This window comes from Battus philenor, unplaced genomic scaffold (genome assembly GCF_028537555.1).
Source record: "Battus philenor isolate CCGP_79_NKW_IND1 unplaced genomic scaffold, ilBatPhil1.0.hap1 SCAF_12, whole genome shotgun sequence".
In the NCBI taxonomy this organism is placed as follows: Eukaryota; Metazoa; Arthropoda; class Insecta; order Lepidoptera; family Papilionidae; genus Battus; species Battus philenor.
Genome location: NW_027181674.1, coordinates 15,363,623 through 15,384,555, shown reverse-complemented (window position 1 = coordinate 15,384,555; position 20,933 = coordinate 15,363,623). Strand labels below are relative to the sequence as shown.

Genomic DNA, 20,933 nt, shown 5'->3' with positions numbered 1-20,933 from the left:
CTTTATTGTATATATGTTACTAAAGGATATTAAAATAATCAGGAGACATCGCCGCCAAGGATTCTTTATTCCGTCATTTAAAAATTCGTTTATCGAATAATAAGCCAATTCTGTCAATTTACTTTTAATGAGCGCCAGGTACCTCGCTTGAGAGGTTTTTGGCTAAGCGTCCTCGCACTAGCTGAATTGGCAAATGGCGTAAGCGGCATGCAGTATAAGCGACGCTACTTGCTTGAATTCTGGACGAGACATATTCAGAACATTCGCTCGAAGCGCTCGAAGCTGACGCGGAAGCTTTCTACGTGCGTTGTGAATGACAACAGATGAATCAAGCACCTGCTTACTCACTGCAAATAAAAAAATGAAAACCTTACGCAATAGCGCGATTGGTATCGCTTCTCGCGAAAAAATAACTTCAATGGGTTCAGGGTCATGTCAGCCAGAACTAGGTGACACCGGCAATCTAGTTGTCATTCAACAAGTACAAAGTCCCTTCGGTAAACTTTATTTTGATAATTGTCAGATTTAATTTATTAATTGTGTAATTAATTAAATCAGATATTCTCAATTTCATTTATTTCATTATATTTCGAACGCTTTGTACAATTTTAGTCGTAAGAAAAAATAAAAGAGTCAATATAATTTTTATCCACTGTTCTATTGTGTTTTACATTTAGTCTATAAAAGGGTAGGGAAATTAAATAAAAATTCAAGAAGAGTTGGACCAAAAATTTGATTTTTTGCTGAATTTGAGCAAAAGAGCGTATGGGGAATGTTAGCTGAAATGCCCACTCTACAAAAAAAATCCTTTTTTTTAGGTTTTGTAGTGATAAAAGACAGAAAAACCGTCCGGAAGTCATAAACGATGACAACGCTGCTCCGGCAAACTGATTTACATTAGATTCATTCATACATTCGAAGTAAACAAAAATTATGATGTTTGCTAGCGTATCTTTCTAGTGACTCATATTTTCACTAACGTACACAGCGGCGTGATATATTTACTACTATAATTATATCCCTGAAGTGTTTAAAATGTTTCGCTACTCCAAACAGGATTTACCCGTTAATTCTCCTGTGGAGAGTGTGGAGGGAGCTCATGCGGTCCAGGTAGAACTCCACGGGAGTCCACCAATTTGTAAGTAATGTTATAAACGATAATATGAGAAAAATTGAGGATAAATTATATTTGGATAATATGATTTAATCCAAGTTGGATCAAGCATCCAATGGCCCCCTTGTGTTTGAAGGTATTGAGCCTTAGTGGCGGTACAGACTGCTTCCACAGCGTCCTGGCTACTGCACATTGTAGAGTATTGATGATCGATGTTTCGACAATATAATTGAGGATACCAGTCCACCATGCAGATAATCGACCTATATACCTTCCCCATCTACTTTGCGTACCACTGTCATAATAAAATGAACATTATTTGTATACAGTTACATTTTTAAATTCTTTTATTTGTTGAATAATTCAAAATAAAAGTAAATTAACACAAAATTTAAATATTTATATACATTGATGATAAAAAACTAAATAGAAATTTATTTAATAATATGTATGTTAAGAAAATCCAGGGTTTTAAATTTAATATGAGCCATTTAATAAAAACTAACTTGGTTTACCAATTGCCAATAAAGTTTTAGAACACCACCCAGACTGTCAGTGTCAGTGTTTTCACTTTTCAGAGGTGTTCAATTTGTTTTGGTGTTGGTGTATAGTTAGGATACAAAAATCATATTTAAAATGGTCATTTACGGTGTTTACATTGTTAGTAAATCCGGCGGTCTAATCTACAACTATGACCATAATATCCCAAAAGTAGAAACGGAGAAAACATTTGGCTTTCCACTGGACATTAAATTGCAATACGAAAATAAAAAAGTTGTTGTTGTGTTTGGACAGAGAGACGGAATAAATGGCAAGTTTTATTATAAAATAGCATAATGAAATAGTACCATAACAAACTTGAGAGATTTACAAAAATCCTACTCTCTCTACCGTTGATATATCACTTTTAGCATTTGCACTAACGGCTTTTTTCATTTATTTGGTGAGCGCACTATCTGATTCCGCTGATACGTGTGTTATGAAACAAACATGTATACTGTTTATTTTTAGAATGAAAAATTTATTAAAAACATCTCTTTTTTAAGCATCATCAAAATAATTTTTAACTCATGTTTCAGTTGGGCATGTATTGCTGTCTGTGAATGGGTCACCAGTGGCTGGCCGCACTACTGAAGATGGCAGGGATGTTTTCGATGTCATTGAGGCTAAGGTAATTGATAATATATGTAAAAACATGTACACACTACTACAATACAGTTCTCTTTTGCACTATTAAGTATAGAATGATTAAGCTCTGAAATATGGAAAGTACGCAATTAATTGTACATAACTTATGCAATTCATCACCATCATTTCAGCCATAATGTGTCCACTGCCGCTTTGATTTCCAATAAGATCAGTTGTAAGAAGTCTATATTGTTTACAACATTTTTCAATAACCTTAATAAGAAAAGCTCAGCACCTTCTGAGTGGACATATTGGGCTGCACTTGGCAATTGTGGTCTTGACTCCAGAACATTAAGGCCTCTGTGGCCATGTTTTTTTATGGTTCACCCCTTTCATGGAAGGGACAGTCTTCAATCTTTTGTTAATCTTTTTCACTTGTTATTTCTGCACTCTTCATTTAGTCTTCCCAAGACCTCTCATTTGTTCTTCTTACACACTTAACATGATCATTCATTTTCAACTATATTTTTTTTCCATCTTTACATCTCATTCTTCCCTTCACTTCCTAAATATCACAGATGGTGGGCTAATATCACCGTCTGAATGCTATATTTATTTACTATTTTATCAATACTTAATTTTTACAATATTGCCACAGTTTTTCGTATCACATTATTTTTTTTTATTTGGTACAATGGTTTATTCTGTTTATGTGTATACCTTTTCATTTGCTTTGCATACCTGACCAGATACTGTACACTTTGTTTCTTTTAATGCTCTCTTCAATTACCACCCTGCTACTACTTAGCGGCATACACTGTCACTTCCACTAATGCTAGCAGCTTTGTCTGTTGTAATGTGCTGATGCTATTCAACTTGAGCTTTTTACTGCACAGTGGCAGAGAGATCATGTAGAAACATGAAGAAGTGCCATATGTCATAACAACAAACACTGGTAACATACATTTGATTTAGACCTCCTATTGATGAAAATGTAATCAGATTATTTTATATCTCACACCAAGGGCTGCTGCTGCCTCCAATATAGTTTTAAATGGAGCTCCCCTTGTTACCAACACGCATCTCAAGTTATCGATGGAGCATGTTCATTTTTTAGATCAAAATTTCCAAATTGAAGCCTAGGAACCAAAACCTCACTGTTTGTTTGTGGTAGCTGGTCTGCACTTGTCAATGGTAGAACTCAAAAAGAAACAACATTTCTCAATTTCACTTTGAAATGAGATACAATTATGCAAACTAATAAAATATTTTGTAAAATTTTCAAGCTTTAATATCATACAAATTTGAATTTGGAATTTAAAAACAAAATACCATATGTTTGAATTTAAACTGGTCAGTAATGACCCCTTTAAACAGAGTAATTTCATGTGTAAGAAAGAAATAAAGTTTTAACATTTTTTTAACCTGAAGGGGGGCTATACAGAAGATGAAAAAAATAAAAATATTAGACAATACTTTACATACAGAAGTTTCTGACCTATGCAACATATTATTTCTAGGAGAACTATCCCCTCAGCTTAAAGTTTGGCCGTGCCAGAGCTACAACCAATGAGAAAATAGTACTGGCTAGTATGTTCTACCCGCTGTTTGCCCTGGCTAGTCAGCTCAGCCCTGTGCCCAAGTCTTCAGGCATAGAAATTTTGACTGCTGATACTTTTAAGCTTGCCTGCTTTCAAACATTAACAGGTATGACTAATTGCATTCACTACTTATTCTTGCACATGTTATATTCCATTAACAAAATTTATTTTATTTCAGGTGTTAAGTTCATAGTAGTAACAGACCCAAACATGCAAGGCTCAGATGTAGTGTTAAAGCGCATTTATGAGCTGTACTCGGACTATGCCCTGAAGAATCCATTCTATTCCCTTGAGATGCCAATCCGATGTGAGCTATTTGACACATCCCTGCACACTTTGCTGGAGCTGGTAGAGAAGTCTGGAACAGCTAACTTATAGCTGGGCGGGTAACACACCACAAAGACTGATTATGCTTCTATTATAGATGTGCAATTAACTTGTGAATATTTCTCTTTGAATTAATTTATTTTGCGATATATAGTGTATGTGCAGATGATGATCAACATATAAAATATAGAAAATAAGCTTTCATGTTGCGCAGTGAACTTAATTCAAACCTGGATAACATTTTAAGTGTAAAATATGTATAGATGTGCCTTTGTGGCAGTGAGGCATCTCTCTTTCTTTGACTATCTCTACAAATTTACAAAAGTTGTGTAACTAATAGTATGCATTCTAATGTCAAAATGTAAAGCCAAAAACATTGTCAAAAGTATTTTGATTTACATCGGGTTTTATTTATTAATGATTGCTGACAAAATTATAGTTATTGCATGCAAATACGTTAGAGTAATACAGATAATTATTGTGTATAAAGAGTATGCACAAGTATCATCTTGTTTGAACCAGTCTAGTTTAAGCCTGGGTATAATTCCTTAAAATAAAAGGATGACGGAGGCTGTATGGAATAAATAACAAAGCAACTTTTGTAAGACCACTACATACTTTTGTATAGCTTTTGTCAATAACACCTGAAAATAAATAAATTGTTTTCCTATACAGCCTAGTACAGTGCTTGTTGTATTTCCATGTGATAGATTTTCTGTTGGTTACATCTAAGGCAAAAATATGAAGTCCGTAATATATTTTATTCAGGTGCATGAAAACATGCAGTGTTTGAAATAAACTGATTATGCAGTTGTTGTACCTTGCTGGGACAGCAGAACCTCTGTGTGATCTTAGGGACCTTGAGCCTTTATCGAGTCAGGGTCATTTGATTTCCATGTAATTTTCATTTGAGACATCCCTAATATTTCAATAAATATAAGACCAGTTAAATTATCTCTAGTTATTATATAGTTATAACTAAACCTTTTCTATTAATAAAAACTATAGAAATATAAATACAATTGTTTTTATCCAAGATTAATTAGTCAAATTTTTTAAAATATATTCTGTTTTCGTTGTAAATATTGCGGTATGTAACCTGTTATCGTAAAATAAAATTGTTTTTATTGAGATTCTATTTATTTAAAAAACTTTTACATTAAAAAAATTAAGGAAGTGCAGCGACTGATGTGGTCGCTGTCTGCTACTGGCCGTCTGAATTGAAGCAAGCAATGGAAAGTAAGCATTTGGCGAAATTATGGTTTGATAAAAAAAAAACATTTTTTAAATTTAGTGCGCCGTACTCGGTGCATTAGTGCCCAGCGTGCGCGGTACCATGCTGTACTATAAGAGACAGGCAGCGGCATTGTGTAGTATTCAAATTGTTCAAAGATAGGACATATATACCATTAAATGTCCTTTCTTGTTTATAAGGTGTTTAATTATCTGAATGATAAAATAAAACTTGTTTAAAAAGCACAAAATTGATAGAAAAGTTCATGCATGAATAAAATCTTAATGTTGAAAATAAATAGCTTCAAGGGTTTTAAAAGAAAACTCGGGACCTTACAATAGAAAATTTATTGATATAATAATTATATTTATTTATAACAGTAAAATAGCGCTCGCCGTGCGCGCTTGTAATGCGGCATGCGCACGCGCACCGCACCCCGCACTATGCGCACCGGCCGGTATTGCTGTCTCCGTCGTCGCGCGTGACGAACAACACTAGGGGAACCAAGGCCGTTTACGGCTGCAGACAGTCGAGCCGGTGTTGAAATAGTGGAGCCAAGTTGTGCAGTAAATGATAGTTCCCACAACATAAGTTTTAGAGGAAATATGGGAAAGAACACGGAGGCTTGGGACCAGGGCGTCGCAGGCGCAGGATGAACCGTACCAAATCACACATCTGCGACAACCGAGCAAACCGAGACACCCACGTGTGGGTTTCAATGGCCGATACAAAAATATAGCCGACCGCGGCTGCCGCCCGATCGTTCTAATCGCTATAATTACTTAAATTTACTCAAATCTTAAACCTACTCGGCCTCCGGCAAGGAGAGGGCGGAGCGACGGGCGATAGCAACGCGCCCGCCGCGCCCGCGCAGCAATCCAAACACTATGTCAATACGCAAATGTTACATTTAATCGAAATCTGACTCGGCTGTGCTCAGCTGCAGTTTTAGTCTGAGGTTCGATTTTAACACAGCGCAAACTCCATCGCCTACTCTAGTCTAAACCTAGGTAACCTACACGCGGCGCCGGCCCCCGTCACACGCGGCGCCACAGCTCGGAGGAGCACGAAACACATTGCACGCAGATGATACCTGTGAAAGTCCCCCGCGAACTCGCACAGCTTCTGCGTCCAAATTGCGTTAAATCTAAACCCGCGAGCGCAGAGCGCTTCGTCGCCCCCGCGTCAGCGTCCGAACCACTCGTACACAAGTTGCACGAACTTATCAGGGCACTGGTCCGTCGACACACCACAAGACGTTTGTTTGTGACCATTGAACCAAATTGAAGAGAGCACTATCTGTATCTGAGCCGGCGCAAATATTAAAAAAAAAAACTTTAATCACACGTCGCATCAAGTGTTGGCTGGTTTACACAGTCATAAGCGGCATTTGCTAAATTGAATACAGAATAGAGCCTGTTCAAAGAAACTTTCTTACACGTACGGCACCGTCGGTGGCGCTCGGCCTCGCATAGATGATACTCAAAACGTCTTTATAATAAAAAATTAAATTTATAATTTTTAAGTTTGATTCGAGAAGAGAAGGTACACTTTGAAATACACTGGGGGCCAGAGTTGAGTAGCAGTCGGTCACAGTTTTGGGCCAGGGCCGGGAAAGCGTCTCGTGTTTGCAGCGGACGGACTCGATGCGAGTCTGTTGGCGCACGCCGTCGCCTATGTCAACATGTCGTTGTCGTTGATGGGCGCGGATAACAGCTCCAATAGAAGGGTGTTGAAGCGGCGGCACGTGCAGGGCCGTTGGCAGGCGGGGGCGCGTGCGGGGGCGGGCGGCTCCGTTAGCTAGGAGCGGTGGTCGCGCGGACCCCACAGGCGCAGGGTGAAGTCGTCGGACGCAGAGACCAGCACGTCGTGGTGCACCGGGTTCCAGGAGACGGCGTTGACGCAGCGCGTGTGCCCCGACACCACGGCGATCGGCTCCTCGCCATTTATGTGCCAGATGTACACCTGCGGCGTTAGGCGTAGTCAGTCTCCAACGACCAATAACTATTTTACTTATTAAACACAAACACATACCGGCGAGCAAAACATGAAATTCATACGAACTATGGCGCACAATGATGTCGCGTGGACAGTCACAGAGTGAGCTGTCGGAGTACATCCTTATAAAAAAAATCAAGCAAGTTGGGCGCGCGTTACCTTGTTGTCCTCGCTGCCGGACGCAATGAAGTCCTGCTGCGCGCCGCCGAAGCAGGCGTGGATGGTGAAGTGGCCCTGACTGAGGCCGCGGAAGCGCCGCACCAGAGCGCGCGCTCCTGCAAAGTGCAACACAAACCCGGTCATAACCCGAGATGCTGAGAAAACAAAAGTTAGGAAATAACCTCACGACAGTGTAATAGGTTCCTTATTGATAACACATTTTCTGAAGAAATTGCTAAAACTTCTTTAATTATGAAAATTTGTTCCAAAATGTTCTATTTGTTGGAAAGTGATCAGAAAGTGATTTGAACCCTCGTGTGGGGCAGCCTAATTTGACGCTATTTTCTCTCAAATTCAGGTCTTCTGGCATTTAGGTCATGGTGGGGATTGGATACGGAATTTTAAGTAGAAATTGCTGTGAATAAACGGACGGAATACAAGACCGCAAGTAAGTAGATCAGCGAACTCACGTATATCCCAGAGATGGACGCCCTGGTTGGCCACGTTGAGCAGCAGTAGCGTGTCGGCCGCGTTCAGGGTCATCGCCATCACTGCATGCTCCTCCTGGATCCTGCGATCGCACATCGTTACCATATAGTTTATATGAACGGCAAAAGCGGTAGCCGGAAGAGCAACAAGCACAGTCATTGCACTTGCTATGCAGTGGATTGTTAAGAGGTGACCTCATCCCCCGCATCGCCCGCTACCGTCGCAACGCCGCAGTGTCGCGTGCGAGCAGCGCACTCGGGTGTGTGCCGCACTACTTCGCGGGAATATGTTATATGTTCTGGAATTCCAGAATATGTTCCGGAGAATAGTAACCCTCACCCGAGGATCTCCGAGTAATGAGCGCGGCCTCGCCTGTGTTGTACTGTATTGTATTGAACACCTAACTTTCCCACCGATGGGACACTAGCTGGGAGCTAACTCAAGACAGCGTTCTCAATACATATTGTTTATGGGTCAAAATTTAAACACTTATTACCGACACATTACAATTACAACAAATTAAATTTAATTCGTAACAGCCTCAATTGCGTCTCGAAAAAGTTAACAAATAATCGTTTAAGAGTCCTAGTGTACGCATGTACAATAAAGTTCCACTAGATATGTTAGACCTTCCTGTTCATAGTTTCAAATATAAAATCACAAGTGTATTGTTACTTAATAAATCCTATTAGAGCATTCGAGGTGTTTAGTTGTTGTAGTAATGCGTGGAACTTGTTTCGAAGTCAACTAACGACTCATTTACACGATTGATGTGACAGTGTATATGGCAACAATTGGGTTTTCTTGTTAAAAAATTGAGCGTACAAACAAAGGGCACTCACACGTTGCGGTCGGTGAGGTCGGTGAAGTCGTACTGGCGCACGCGGTGGTGCGTGTCGGCGGCCAGCACGCCGCGGCCGTCCGCGCGGCAGGCCAGCGCGTTGACGCGCACGCCGTCCCAGCTGTTGACGAGCGTGCCGTCCACCGAGCAGTGGTAGAACTGGCCGCGCGCGCCGCCGCACACGAACTTGTCGGACGACGCGTGCCACGCCGCCGCCGTCAGCGAGTCCTCCGTCGAGTGCGACATCTTCACGTGCAGCTGCGCCGTCTGCCGGCACGCAACACGTCACGCAACACGTCACGCGCGCATCAACGATAACACAGCCGGCGGTGGACTTGAAGCGCGCTATTCATTTTGCTTTGTTTACGATAAAAACAATGTTACTACGAGCCAAGAAAAACTAATACAATACAGATCGTACGAGAGTCCGCAATCTCTGCTGCAGCGCCGCCCAGCGCCTGACGGAACGGAAAAGTATTTGGATTGGAAGAAGGTACCTGAGTAGTCAACAGTTCCATTCCTTCAATCTTAGCAGCTCCTTTACGAACCAGGTATAGCCAGATAATCATTTTTTTGTGAATAACATCTATAGCCGAAAACAAAATGAACTTTACGACAACAGGAAGCACGACTCACTTCCATGTTCCATATCCAGATGTCGGGACAGTCCTCGTGACCGGCGGACAGCAGGTAGCGCCCGTCCGGGCTCCACGCCAGGTACGACACGCCGAACGAGTGCCCCTCGAACGCCTTCCTGCAATAAACTACCGCCGTCACGCATGCGCCACCGCAACGAGGCCACGCAGCCACACGCACAGTGAGACGAAGATATACCCGTGATGTTCAGCATGAATATAATATCTAAAAAATATTTGGTTAACAGACAAGAAATTTTGGCCAGGGATAATAAAGTTTTAAAAAAAAAAACATTCATATAAAATGAACTCGCCTCTGTAGATCGTTTGTTAATAATAATCAATACTATCTATTAGCCTATACATTAACCGCGCGCAATTCCCGCATCTCCATTACCTCAAAATTGCCACGTATCGACCTTCACGTGGCAACCTTCCGATCCAATTCGTGTTACATTGCAATGTACGAGTGGTTATTTACAATAAACAATTTAAAAAAAAACAATATAATTATAGGAAATACACGTGCACTTCCTATAATTATTTTCCATGTAATTCTACCAATAACCACAACGCTCTCTGTTTAGTCAAATAAATGAGATATTGTTATACCAAAAAAATTAATGTCACGCGCCACTTCCGTCTCGTGCCCGTAGACCAAATGTGTATTTATCAGAGTGCGCCTGCGCAATATTTCCGTCTATTCCATAACGAGGTGTGACTCATGCAAGGGAACCCAATAACTATTCGCATTGGTAACGCGAGACCTGAAGGAGAGGCGCTTGGCGACCGGGTCGAAGTCCCAAATCATGACGGTGTTGTCCTTGGAGCCGGATGCCAGCTTGGAGCCGTCGGGCGACCACTTGCAGTACCACACTTCATCGCAATGCTCATTCAGGACCTGCCGACCAGATTTACGCTACCTTGGGTATTCGGATAGTATATTTTTATTTACAGTAAATCTAAACAAAAACATTCAAATTGTCAACTGTCAGCCGTGATTGTGACAAGGTTAAATAAATTAAAGCTTCACGAATGGCAGGGCAATTGGACACAGTGAAGTATTCCACAAACTTTCTTATTGGGGGCTATATAATAACATTAATAGTGTGGAGGGGTGCGCACCTGCAGCGGGTGTATGGGGAAGCGGTCCGGCGAGCAGTGGTGGTCGGCCAGCAGCGAGAAGGGGATGTGATCGGCGAGCGGCGAGGGGCGCGGCGCGGCGTGGAAGCGGCAGCGCGCCGCCTGCTGCGCGGCCGCCTGCGCCAGCAGCGCGCGCAGCCGCCCCGGCGCCATCATCAGTGCCGGCGGCAGCACCGCCTGCGGACGCACCGCGCATATAGTTGGTAGCGACACCGCGGCGCGGTGACCGGGACGGGCGCGAGGCGGCACGCACCTGCACGCGCGCAAGAACGGCGGCGCGCGACGGCGGCCCGGCGCCGGGCCAGCGCGCGCGCGCCTGCAGCTCCGCCGCGTCGGCGCACATCATGAGCGCGGAGAGGCGGTGCACGCGGGCCGTGTCGTGCTGCAGCGGCGTCAGCTCGTTGCGTAGCACGTGGAGAGCATCCAGCACGCGCCCCGCCTCCAGGTGCTCCAGGTACTTTTGCTCCAGCACCACGAACTTCATCTCCTGCGAGCGCATGCCATGATATCCATTAACACGTGCACTGACGCCGGCGCTTCGCGCAGTCGGGTCGATGGGGCGCGGGTACTCACGGAGAGGTTGTGCGGATCGACGTGCGGCGAGTCGCGCAGCAGGTCGTGCAGGGCGCGCAGGTCGTGGTCGGCCTTCACCCAGTCGCCGGCGAGCACGTGCTGCCGGAAGGTGGCCGCCGCCGGGTGATCCAGGTGCAGCCCAGACTCCTCCATCAGCAGAGCGGCGCTGCGCCTGCCGTTACATTTGTTACAGCCGTTATAGTTTAGTTGACACTGACGAGTGTAATTCACATAGTTGCATTCATCTATATGGACCAGACGGTGAACAGTAGCCCAAGCGGGTCACATATTAGACAAGACACGAATTAGGTCTTTTTTCGACTGCAGGGTGCGGTAGACGCATACGTAACCAAATGTTGTATACATTATTGCAGACACAGTTCCTTTCGTTATTTTTTCTCAAATAAAAGTGTTATTCCTCTGCACGTCCACTTACGTGCTGTTAAAGTACGAAATAAATGGCTTGCGTTGTCAGCGCGGTGCGCGTGATTTCAGACGAAGGCCTAATATTGTAATGACGGTTACGTTCTTAAAGATATAGATTTGACCGAACGTTTATTTGTCTATTGAATCGTAAACCATAACGAATTGCGCGTGGCCTGAGTCTGTTCATTTGGGACATCTTCCTGCGCACACGCCGACAACGCAGCGCAAAGGAAAGGTTGAGCCGAACTAGCCGTCGGGGTTCATAAGCAAAGCTTAATCCACTCTCAACATAATTAGTCTCGAATTTAAAAAATAATAAAGTGCGGGTATTTATGGATTTAAAAATTATGAACAATTGCTTTCCATTATTTAAGGAGTGAGTCAGGCATGGCAAGGCATGGTGACAAGGGGACGTATCACTGACCCCCAAATCCTGGTATAGTCGAATTTATATAAAATAAAAATGCAATACTGAAATATGAATTTATTAAATACAATGCGCAAGGAGGTGTTCCAGCCTAGCTGCGGGCGGAGCATTAACACTCGGCGCGCGGTGGCGGCGACGCCTGGTTCGACGATCTCCAAATTATCACAACAGACGAGAATAACTCGACGGACGATGAGTCACTTTGTTTATATCTGTCCCGGGGGAGCCCGGGGAGCCCGCGTGGTGTTCAACTAGCGGGAACGCGACGGAAACTCGTTTATAGCAACACTGCTTACAAAGTAATAAGTTCAAAATAGATTCGGCTGATCGAGGTTAAACCGCACAGATACACGGTATCTCACCTCGCCACTGAGACAGAAACAACTATAAACGTCAATAAGGGTCATCGGGCATTCAGCAGGCGCCCGAGGAAATCACGAGCACAGAAGGGTAGACATTCGACAAACATGAAGTAGCTAGGAGCCACTCCACTAACTTCAAGTTTTGCAAACACACGAGTCGAGTGTCTTCTTTCAAATTTAGATTTGACCCTTAACGACTCTCCGACGGTTCAGCCAAAAATCGTCGTCTAGACTAGTCCCTGTGCGCTAAATCGATTCGGACCGAGTTCGTTAACCCAGCCCACCCCCGGGACGAAGGACACCCTGAACGCCGGGAGCCTCGATTATTGATTCACGATAATACCTACAGACGCATTACAATTGCGAACGCGTTCAATTCTATTTATAGACACTGGAATATAAGTCGTAAGAAACACAACGCTTCAAATGGAAATCGAAGTGGTCGCGAACTGTACCGTCCCCTAGTTACATGCGTAAACTGTTATCATTTGCGCAAAGTCGGTTTCGACTGTGAATGCATCGGCGAGATCCTATTTGCGATAAGTCTACGCACGCGTCAGTAACGAGGAAGAATCATAACGTAAAAAAAAAAAAACTCTTTCTTGGATAACTTATAGAGAGCTAGTTTTTCAAACTTAGAATTTAACAGAATAGGTCGACTGCGGCGGAAGATATGCTCCGGACACCAAGTTCAGCAAGGAACAAGAACTTCGGCAGTGACGAGTAACTACATTACACAAGGGCACACTCCCAGCTCAGGATGCACAAAGATCCACTGTGGGGGCAAAGGATATTTTTCTTTCAACAAAATTATAGAAAAAAAATTATCGGTAATTTCATTTGTAATTACATCAACACAAAAATTAAATGGAGCGATCGCCAAAATTGGCGCGAGCCATTAAATCAAATATGTCCTCCAGACAATAACATACTTATAAAATTCACTGAACATAAAAAAAACATGTCATTGCCGATGTAACATATAAAGTTATTGTAAATTTTGGTGTCAAATTAAATTTTTTAATGTACATGTATATTAAAATTTTTGATAGCAACACAAACAATTCATATTAAAGCTTAATGCATTATAATAATATTTTTTCATAAATATTTCTCTTGCGCAATTGCAACACTACATTACCCATTAAGATTTATAGCCAATGCAAATCCTTTACTTTCATTTTCATTAAGTCCTTAGTTGTAAATTTTTTCATTAAAAGAAAAAAAGTAATTTCAATTCACTTGTGAAATTATTTTCTAGTGTGTATATGTCATTATTACTTAACAATAGATCTGATATTAAAATAGATTGATATCTAGAAAGTACCTTCACTGCTGGAATATTAAAAAGGTGTTTGTTGTAATTCAATAGACCAATGTAACAGGCATTTGTATCTGTTGTTCTGCAGGGGGCAAGTTCTGCATCAATCAATAAATAAATTAATATCAGTATGAAAATACATTAGCTTGCATGTTCAAAATTTTAGCAAGGCAAGCTGATGTACTGCTTCAACAGTTATCTTGGACCACATTTCTCCATTTAAATTGTTCCAATTATATGATACATTTAAACAAAAAAAACTACTAATGTTAGGAACTAAGAAAGATGGGTGCAGTCAGAAAAGAAAAAGAACTTTTAACAAGTAACCAATACACCAAAGATCCAAATATATTGTTTTATTAACTAAGGCACAAATAACTACTGTGTATAGCATAGTACCCAACAGCAACCTGTGCAAACAAATTCAATGTATTTACACAGCTCAAGTAGTCACATGCAGAATTTTAGTTATTTAGATATAATATCACAAGAAAATTTCCTAAGAATTCAAAAAGGACAAAGTGCCTGAATATTTTGCAGAGAATTAGACTGATTTGAATGACCACATGTTGCTGTTCAAAACATGTCTTTTTGTAAAACTAACAATAGAGCAAAATGCCATTACACATGGAGTAAACACATACAAAAGTAGGGTGCAGTTATTGGAGTATGGTCAACAAGCTCACCTGATGTACCAACTGAAAAGATATTAACACCGGTTTGGTCCATAAAACATGTAACCAATTAAGGAGTCAGCATTAAACAACTTTTTTAAGAATTTTTATCAATTTTCATTTATGTATATAGTTGCCTTTGTCACTGTGAATAGCTGCAAGGGATTGTCTTGGTAATATAATACTTAAAACATACTAATGGAGTAAAGAAGTTATGACTTATCACCATCACAATATCCACATCTTAAGCTACTAACAGTGGAGCTATGACGCGAGCCCCACAAGGATGAACAAACAATACTTCTTTAATTGTGCATAAAAGTTACATTTTAATGTTAACTACATATTTATAGACCTACAAATTATTAATCAGGAATGTAACTTGTCAATATTTTCAAATAAATAATTTGTATGAAGCTTATTAAAAATTACAATGTTTACATATTTCATAATCAGTAATTGGCCAATAGACTGGCAGTGAGGACACTTGTCACTAATGTATTTACATTTATTACATAACTATATCGCAATGCAATGTCACTGGCTGAATATTAAAAATATATACAACTAAATGCCTCCACTCAGCTTTACTTTTTAATGACAAACTCAGATAACACCTTTGTGTTCTGTATCAATTCATAACACTCTTTGTATTAATGGCTCAAGCAGGGATTAAAGCCATATACTTCACATACTGATGACTTGTCACCACTCTTAAGCTGTGTGGGAGTTGTGCATGTTCTGCTATTAACTGTCTTAAACTGCAGTGTAATGTAGAACTGAAGTGGAATGACCAAACAGAGCACAATACTACAAATGTTAATTTACATATATGTTACTGTGTTTACAATCATTCTTGGGTCTGTATTTATTATTATTCTGTACAGGCTTTGTGCAGAGAAGCCAGCTCAGTGTATGATAAAAATAAACCTGAATGCTGTAAATTATTCTTAAAACAATTATGTAAACAGATTAATTGATTCTCCTTGATGAGAGGCTCTCAAATGTAAAACAATATCCATGAAAACGTTGCAGCCTTATTGTTATAAGGCTACATTCATAATAAGACTCCCTTAATATCTCATAGGTGAAAAAAAAACTAACAAATAAGGATATTGTTGTGTTATTTAAAACATTTCAGAACATGTATAGCCAGGAAGAGAACTGTGAATTACAAAAAGTACATTACCACACTCACACAACTATTTACCAAAGATCTAGCATAAAACAATAGGCTTTGTACAGTTTGTTAAATCAATTGGGTAACCAGTAAGAGGGTACATCTAATATAAAAATTTCCATTGTTCACAAAAAATTTTGACCTCATTAGTTACAGAAAGTTGACCAATAGATCATGAGGGCAATGACTAATGTCTTAGAACATTTGTCACTGTTATCCCCGCTTCTGCAGCGCACAAAGACAACCATGACATGTCACAAACTCACCGTAAACATATAACATTTTTCTCTGACAAATGAGTGCTAGCATAAAGTTTCATAACATCTCTGTAACAGCATATAAGTATGGGTTCTTCAGTAAACAATGTCTCTAAAATTTGGAGATAGTTTGGTGGGTATCAATTCTTAAAAATGAAGGGAGTGTGCAAGATAGTTGTAGAGAACTAAATAGCAATCAGTAAATACTCACTCTAATCCAATAGAGAGCAGGTGCTGACCGATAAGACGCACGATCTCCTGGTCCGTCTGACTCATCCGAAGGCCAGGCGGCTGGAGGTCACCATTCCTGGCGACGGCATCGCCGTTGACGTGCGGCGCGCTGACCGCGCCGTTGGCGCACGGCTGGTGCATGGCTGCGGGCTCCGGCGACAGCCTGCGGGTGCGCTTGCGCGGCGGCCGCTGGCCTGCGCCCTCGTCACCCGACTCACTGGAGGCCAGGCTGGCCCTCTCGACTGCGCGTACTCGCCGCGCTCCCCGTAGCGCCGAGATCACGAGCGCGCCCTCCGCATCCGCCGCATCGGCCTCGACGCCTCGGCCTCGTGACGTCACGGCCGCCCGCTACGCACCACCCGCACTCAATGGACCATCTCCCTTTGTTCGAGCCTACGAAACTACGCTTCTCGATTGTTCCCTTTTTTCTATGCTGAGCAGATATTGCAATCGATAAAACTGGTCTGAAAATCCCGCTGCGCCCCTTTACGACTAACAGGAGAGCGCTCGGCTTCGCAACGATCTCTCGCGTACACAAAAATCAGCTGAAAATGTAACGACAGCTGTCTGCGTGCGCTGTGTGCAACATCGCCCTCTCCGTTTTAGATGACGTTCGTTTGTTATTCGGTCGCGACTCGGGTGGGATCGTGTGCACTGTGGTGACCTCAAAACAAAAATATTGTCACGTACAAGTACATTGCTATTGCGTACCACAATTTTTCAATGAATTTAAAAATTGACAAAAACAATTTTATTCAATTAAAAAGACATAAATTTCAAAAGTTGGTTGAAAATTCAGATGTTTACGAAATTCACATGAAGAAATTTAAATCTATATAGAATAAAACGATAAAGTCATAGCGTTCCAAAAAGATTCTTATTGTAATCTTCTCCATTTTTGTATATTTTTTGATAGATAAATATTTTTTTTATTTCATGTCGCAAATTTTTAATAAAATAAGACATATTATTATTTATCCATATTACAACATTACAAAACATACTCCATAAACACAAACAATAGAATCGGATTGTGTTTGAGTTATGAGCAAAAAATAAGAGGGCAATATAATGTTTGTTTTATGATAATTGGCCAAAGAAAAGATGTATTTACAAACGAAAATAATTTTTATTTACGCAGTTATTCAACCATTACACTTGCAATTGGTAATCAATGTTAAAAATCAGGTAACAAACTTAACCTTTTCATGATGTTTTTAACTTGATTTAATAATAATTGAATAATCGCTGGGTGCAGGGTGGCGACGTTATGCAGGAGAACATAACGGCGAACGTATCGGAAGACACCGTCATATTGGATTTTTTGCGTTTGGATGGAGTGTACGTGTCTCAACTAGTCGACTTCACCAACGTAAGGAACTGGATAGTTATCTTTAATTTTAATTTTTTTTTAAATTAGGAAAAATAGCTATTAACTGTAGCCGTCAATCTTTTTCCAATTTCTTCTAATCAACTTGAGAATTATGATTTTTTTGACTAGGACTTTATTTTGGTAACATGATAACCTATATTTTTTTAGCAACTGGAATCTTTTGTTTTTATTTTTATGTAACTCTTCATACTCTTTTGTTGAAGGAGGTCGAAGCAATGAAGGTTGTAATACCAGCTGAAGAAGAGCTGGGGCAAAGCGGGCATCAGACTGTGTGCTTCTTGACACATGCCGCCCAGGCCGACTTCATTGCACCTGATGCAATGGCTAAGCTACGTCAGGTATTAATAATGCATCTTTTTTTAATTAGCTCCACACAATAACAGCAAGGATTGTGAAACAAGGACTAATGACTGTGTCTTCAGTATCCTTATCTTATGATCGCTTCATAAAAAGTTTGTAGTGTAATAAAAACCACATAAATTGGCCTCTGCATGACTCTCTCTGAATCACTTTTTTCCAACCTTTTCAGTGCTGTCCCACTTCAGCTTCTCTTAAATATTTATGGCCCCTATGTAAATACTTATTTTTTATCATTATATTAAAGTGAAAGATTAAACTAGTGTCAAGCCCATTTTCACATGGCTCCCCTTAATAATCAAATTGCTCCCCAGTGGGGTGTGGGCCCCACATTAGGAAACACTGCTCTTAATTATTCTAATCTGATCTTCATGTGAAGTACAGAGTAGTTTAAAATTTTGGAAATAACTGTTTGATCCAAACATCCATTTATTTTAAATGTAGTTTGAAATATTTAAATGATATTAGTTATAAGTCTTCTCTGAGTCTCTTATAGTTATTTGTTTTATTAGAAAAATCCAGGAACTGTGCGTGTAGCAGAGGAAGACAAAGGTTGGCGACAGACCACAGCTACAGCATGGGCAGGGCAAGCTGTAAGGCTACTGTCACCAGTGGCTGCAAGACACTGTGCCTCTGCTAGGGAGCGTGTCTATCTTAGAGCTGCAGACCTCACCAGATGGGCACCAAGGCCAGGTACAACATTTTCTCAATAAAGTAGTCAATTATATTTATTTGTTTAGATTGATATACTGTACGGGTTGCTATAGCTTAATGAGTTTTAGATTTTATGATTTCACCTATTATCAAACATAGAAGTTTATATGCACCATTGCTTAATTTTAAAACTAACTCCTAGTATGATTTGTCTCAGAGTCATTAGCTATATGGAAAGAGCGCAATAAAAAAACTGATAAAATGTTTTTCTAGTGTATACATTAATATAATGTCCATATTTTTATGCATTTAAAATTTTTACTGCTTGCTTGTATGATGCATAAATATAATCATTCTTAACAATATCTTTGAAGGCATGGAGCAGTCATCCTATTCATCCGAGGTCACTCCATTTCCACCCAATGCACTGTCACCAGAGATGGTGGATGGCAAGCCAACGGTTGGGCCATGTGTGGCAGAAAGTGACACAGCGAAAGAATGTATTTGCCATATAGAGGTGTGTTAGCAGCGCATTTATTATAAAAAAATGTTTTTTTTTTAAAAATCACCAATAATCCTAATTTCCTTCACTTTTAGATAGAATTGTTCCTTAAACCATTAATTCCTGATGTTAAAAGATAAAATTATATAGACAGTGTACACCTTTTTATAGGGAAGATATTTACTGCCTGTAATAGCTGTTCAATTGATTTGGACCAAAAATACTTAAAATGTTTGCTGCACATTATATATTAATTATTAATGATAAATGACAAAGTAATTTCTTGTTTATAATTTATAACCACATTACCTATGGAAACTAAATAATTGATGTATATTGCAGGTGTGTGTCAACTGGTACCCTTGTGGTCTGAAATACTGTAAAGGAAAACCTCAAGGTGGATTAAGTTACCGTTGTGGGATCAAAACTTGCCACCGTTGCTACCGCTACCACTATTATGTGCGACGGCGAGACAGTTGCCTCAGCTATACGTGACAGTGTGCCTGCTGGCCACAGGCCTCTGTTTCGTGCCAAACTGTCACATGGGTGCATCTTACCTGCTTCTATAGGACTAGGATTCCAGTGTGGAAGCTTTACATATTTCAGTGACAAAAAAAGAAAGGCTTCATTTGCTAGCGGCTGTGGATTATTTGGACATACTGATTCTCGTAAAAATAACCTCAATGGTTTATTATTTTTAAAAACAATAGTTTTCACAGTAAAACTGATTGTAATATGTTGAAAGATGTAATTCTATCCTATCCTATTTGTAATTCTATTTCATTTTCATTATGAAGTTTGGCAATTGGATAATTATAATATTTTGTCACAATGTTTTCGAACCACTGTTGTCTTTGTAAATATGATGCTAAGAAGGAATTGTATTGCAGTAAGAGAAAATATATACTTTTTGTATGGTGTTTATTGTTCTTAAAATGCTTGTTTTATTTCTTACTCCATTGAATCAAGAGTAACTACAATGCTAATGGATGAAATAGTTTTAGGTAGTGAGTTTATTATTTAAGATATAATATTAAACTTAGTCCGTGTTCGCAGCTAGATAGACTTTTTAAGTCTACAATAGGCCACTCAATATTAGGCTAAAGTTAAGAATCATGTCGCTTACATGAAGTCAGTTGCAAAAAAATCTTTGAGATAAATAGGCTGCAGAATTAAATGTACTATGATTAATCTAATTTAATAGTAATCTAAAGAATGTAGGTCTTATTAAATATAAGCCAAGAGTATCATCTCAATGTTCCTGGTCTCTAATCAAATCATGGAGTGACTATTTTTTAAGCTTAAGATCTTTATTAACTCCTCAATTCAATAACGAAAATAAAGTAATGATGTAAATATGCCAGGCATGTAAGTAAGCAGTCTCTTAATGGAGCCCTAAAGTTTCATTACTGTAACTATTTAGAGCATGGTTGCACAGACTTATTAAGACTAGGGGCCACTCAGGTAAAACATGGACTGATGGCGGGCCGGCCGCCAAATATATAGGACATTAAAAACAATATAGAATTGTTAATAATTAGAATTCAATATTTTTTGAATGTACAAGAGTATTATTTTTGCTGTCGGCGGCCACCAGTATTTGACTTGCTCGCTGCAGTCTTTGCATCCATGATTTAGAGCATTGTTTCCAAATATCCCCACATTAGGTTAGCCTCATAGGTGAAGTAATTTGAAAGTGGCTTTGTCATGTGTTTAATCCTTTCGCTTTAATATAAAAATTGTGTATGTTACTAAGAGGCATTCTAAAATTATTAGAAAAGCAAAAATATGACACATGAAACATAAAAGGCTGGAAAGTGCTGATTAACTAAATCTTAAGTGTTTTTGGTCAGCTATTGAGTTCTGAAGGAATTAGGAAAGCGTCATAAAGAGAGACTTTCCAAAAA

At 40.1% G+C, this 20,933-nt stretch overlaps 3 protein-coding genes across 3 annotated transcripts; 2 read left to right on the top strand and 1 right to left on the bottom strand.

Annotated features, from left to right (window-relative positions):
* Positions 1–1,683: 1,683 nt before the first annotated feature.
* Trs23 (trafficking protein particle complex subunit 4-like protein Trs23) lies at positions 1,684–5,198 on the top strand. Its single transcript, XM_068776604.1, has 4 exons — positions 1,684–1,925; positions 2,194–2,285; positions 3,763–3,949; positions 4,022–5,198. Exons 1-4 carry the CDS (start codon positions 1,751–1,753, stop codon positions 4,219–4,221), a joined length of 654 nt encoding a protein of 217 aa, XP_068632705.1. The 5' UTR covers positions 1,684–1,750; the 3' UTR covers positions 4,222–5,198.
* Positions 5,199–7,121: 1,923 nt separating this feature from the next.
* Positions 7,122–16,778, bottom strand: LOC137932736 (WD repeat-containing protein 26). Its single transcript, XM_068776394.1, has 10 exons — positions 16,101–16,778; positions 11,243–11,414; positions 10,923–11,156; positions 10,652–10,846; positions 10,294–10,427; positions 9,528–9,645; positions 8,893–9,158; positions 8,032–8,132; positions 7,562–7,677; positions 7,122–7,369 (listed from the first exon to the last, which is right to left on the bottom strand). The coding sequence occupies exons 1-10, from the start codon at positions 16,259–16,261 to the stop codon at positions 7,205–7,207; spliced, it is 1,662 nt and encodes a 553-aa protein (XP_068632495.1). The 5' UTR covers positions 16,262–16,778; the 3' UTR covers positions 7,122–7,204.
* Positions 16,779–17,150: 372 nt separating this feature from the next.
* On the top strand, positions 17,151–19,802 carry oaf (out at first). Its single transcript, XM_068776594.1, has 6 exons — positions 17,151–17,308; positions 17,379–17,492; positions 17,717–17,851; positions 18,383–18,563; positions 18,899–19,041; positions 19,369–19,802. The coding sequence occupies exons 1-6, from the start codon at positions 17,225–17,227 to the stop codon at positions 19,519–19,521; spliced, it is 810 nt and encodes a 269-aa protein (XP_068632695.1). The 5' UTR covers positions 17,151–17,224; the 3' UTR covers positions 19,522–19,802.
* Positions 19,803–20,933: the final 1,131 nt, after the last annotated feature.

Excerpts from the sequence above, each read along its gene's own strand:
- Trs23 (XM_068776604.1), top strand. The coding sequence starts at position 1,751 with ATGGTCATTTACGGTGTTTACATTGTTAGTAAATCCGGCGGTCTAATC. Across the intron at positions 2,286-3,762 it reads TCGATGTCATTGAGGCTAAG|GAGAACTATCCCCTCAGCTT; the intron begins GTAATTGATAAT and ends TATTATTTCTAG. Across the intron at positions 3,950-4,021 it reads CTGCTTTCAAACATTAACAG|GTGTTAAGTTCATAGTAGTA; the intron begins GTATGACTAATT and ends ATTTTATTTCAG.
- LOC137932736 (XM_068776394.1), bottom strand. The coding sequence starts at position 16,261 with ATGCACCAGCCGTGCGCCAACGGCGCGGTCAGCGCGCCGCACGTCAAC. Across the intron at positions 11,415-16,100 it reads CTGCTCTCTATTGGATTAGA|GCGCAGCGCCGCTCTGCTGA; the intron begins GTGAGTATTTAC and ends ATGTAACGGCAG. Across the intron at positions 9,646-10,293 it reads GCCAAGCGCCTCTCCTTCAG|GAAGGCGTTCGAGGGGCACT; the intron begins GTCTCGCGTTAC and ends AGTTTATTGCAG.
- oaf (XM_068776594.1), top strand. The coding sequence starts at position 17,225 with ATGTATTTACAAACGAAAATAATTTTTATTTACGCAGTTATTCAACCA. Across the intron at positions 18,564-18,898 it reads CAGATGGGCACCAAGGCCAG|GCATGGAGCAGTCATCCTAT; the intron begins GTACAACATTTT and ends ATATCTTTGAAG. Across the intron at positions 19,042-19,368 it reads AATGTATTTGCCATATAGAG|GTGTGTGTCAACTGGTACCC; the intron begins GTGTGTTAGCAG and ends TGTATATTGCAG.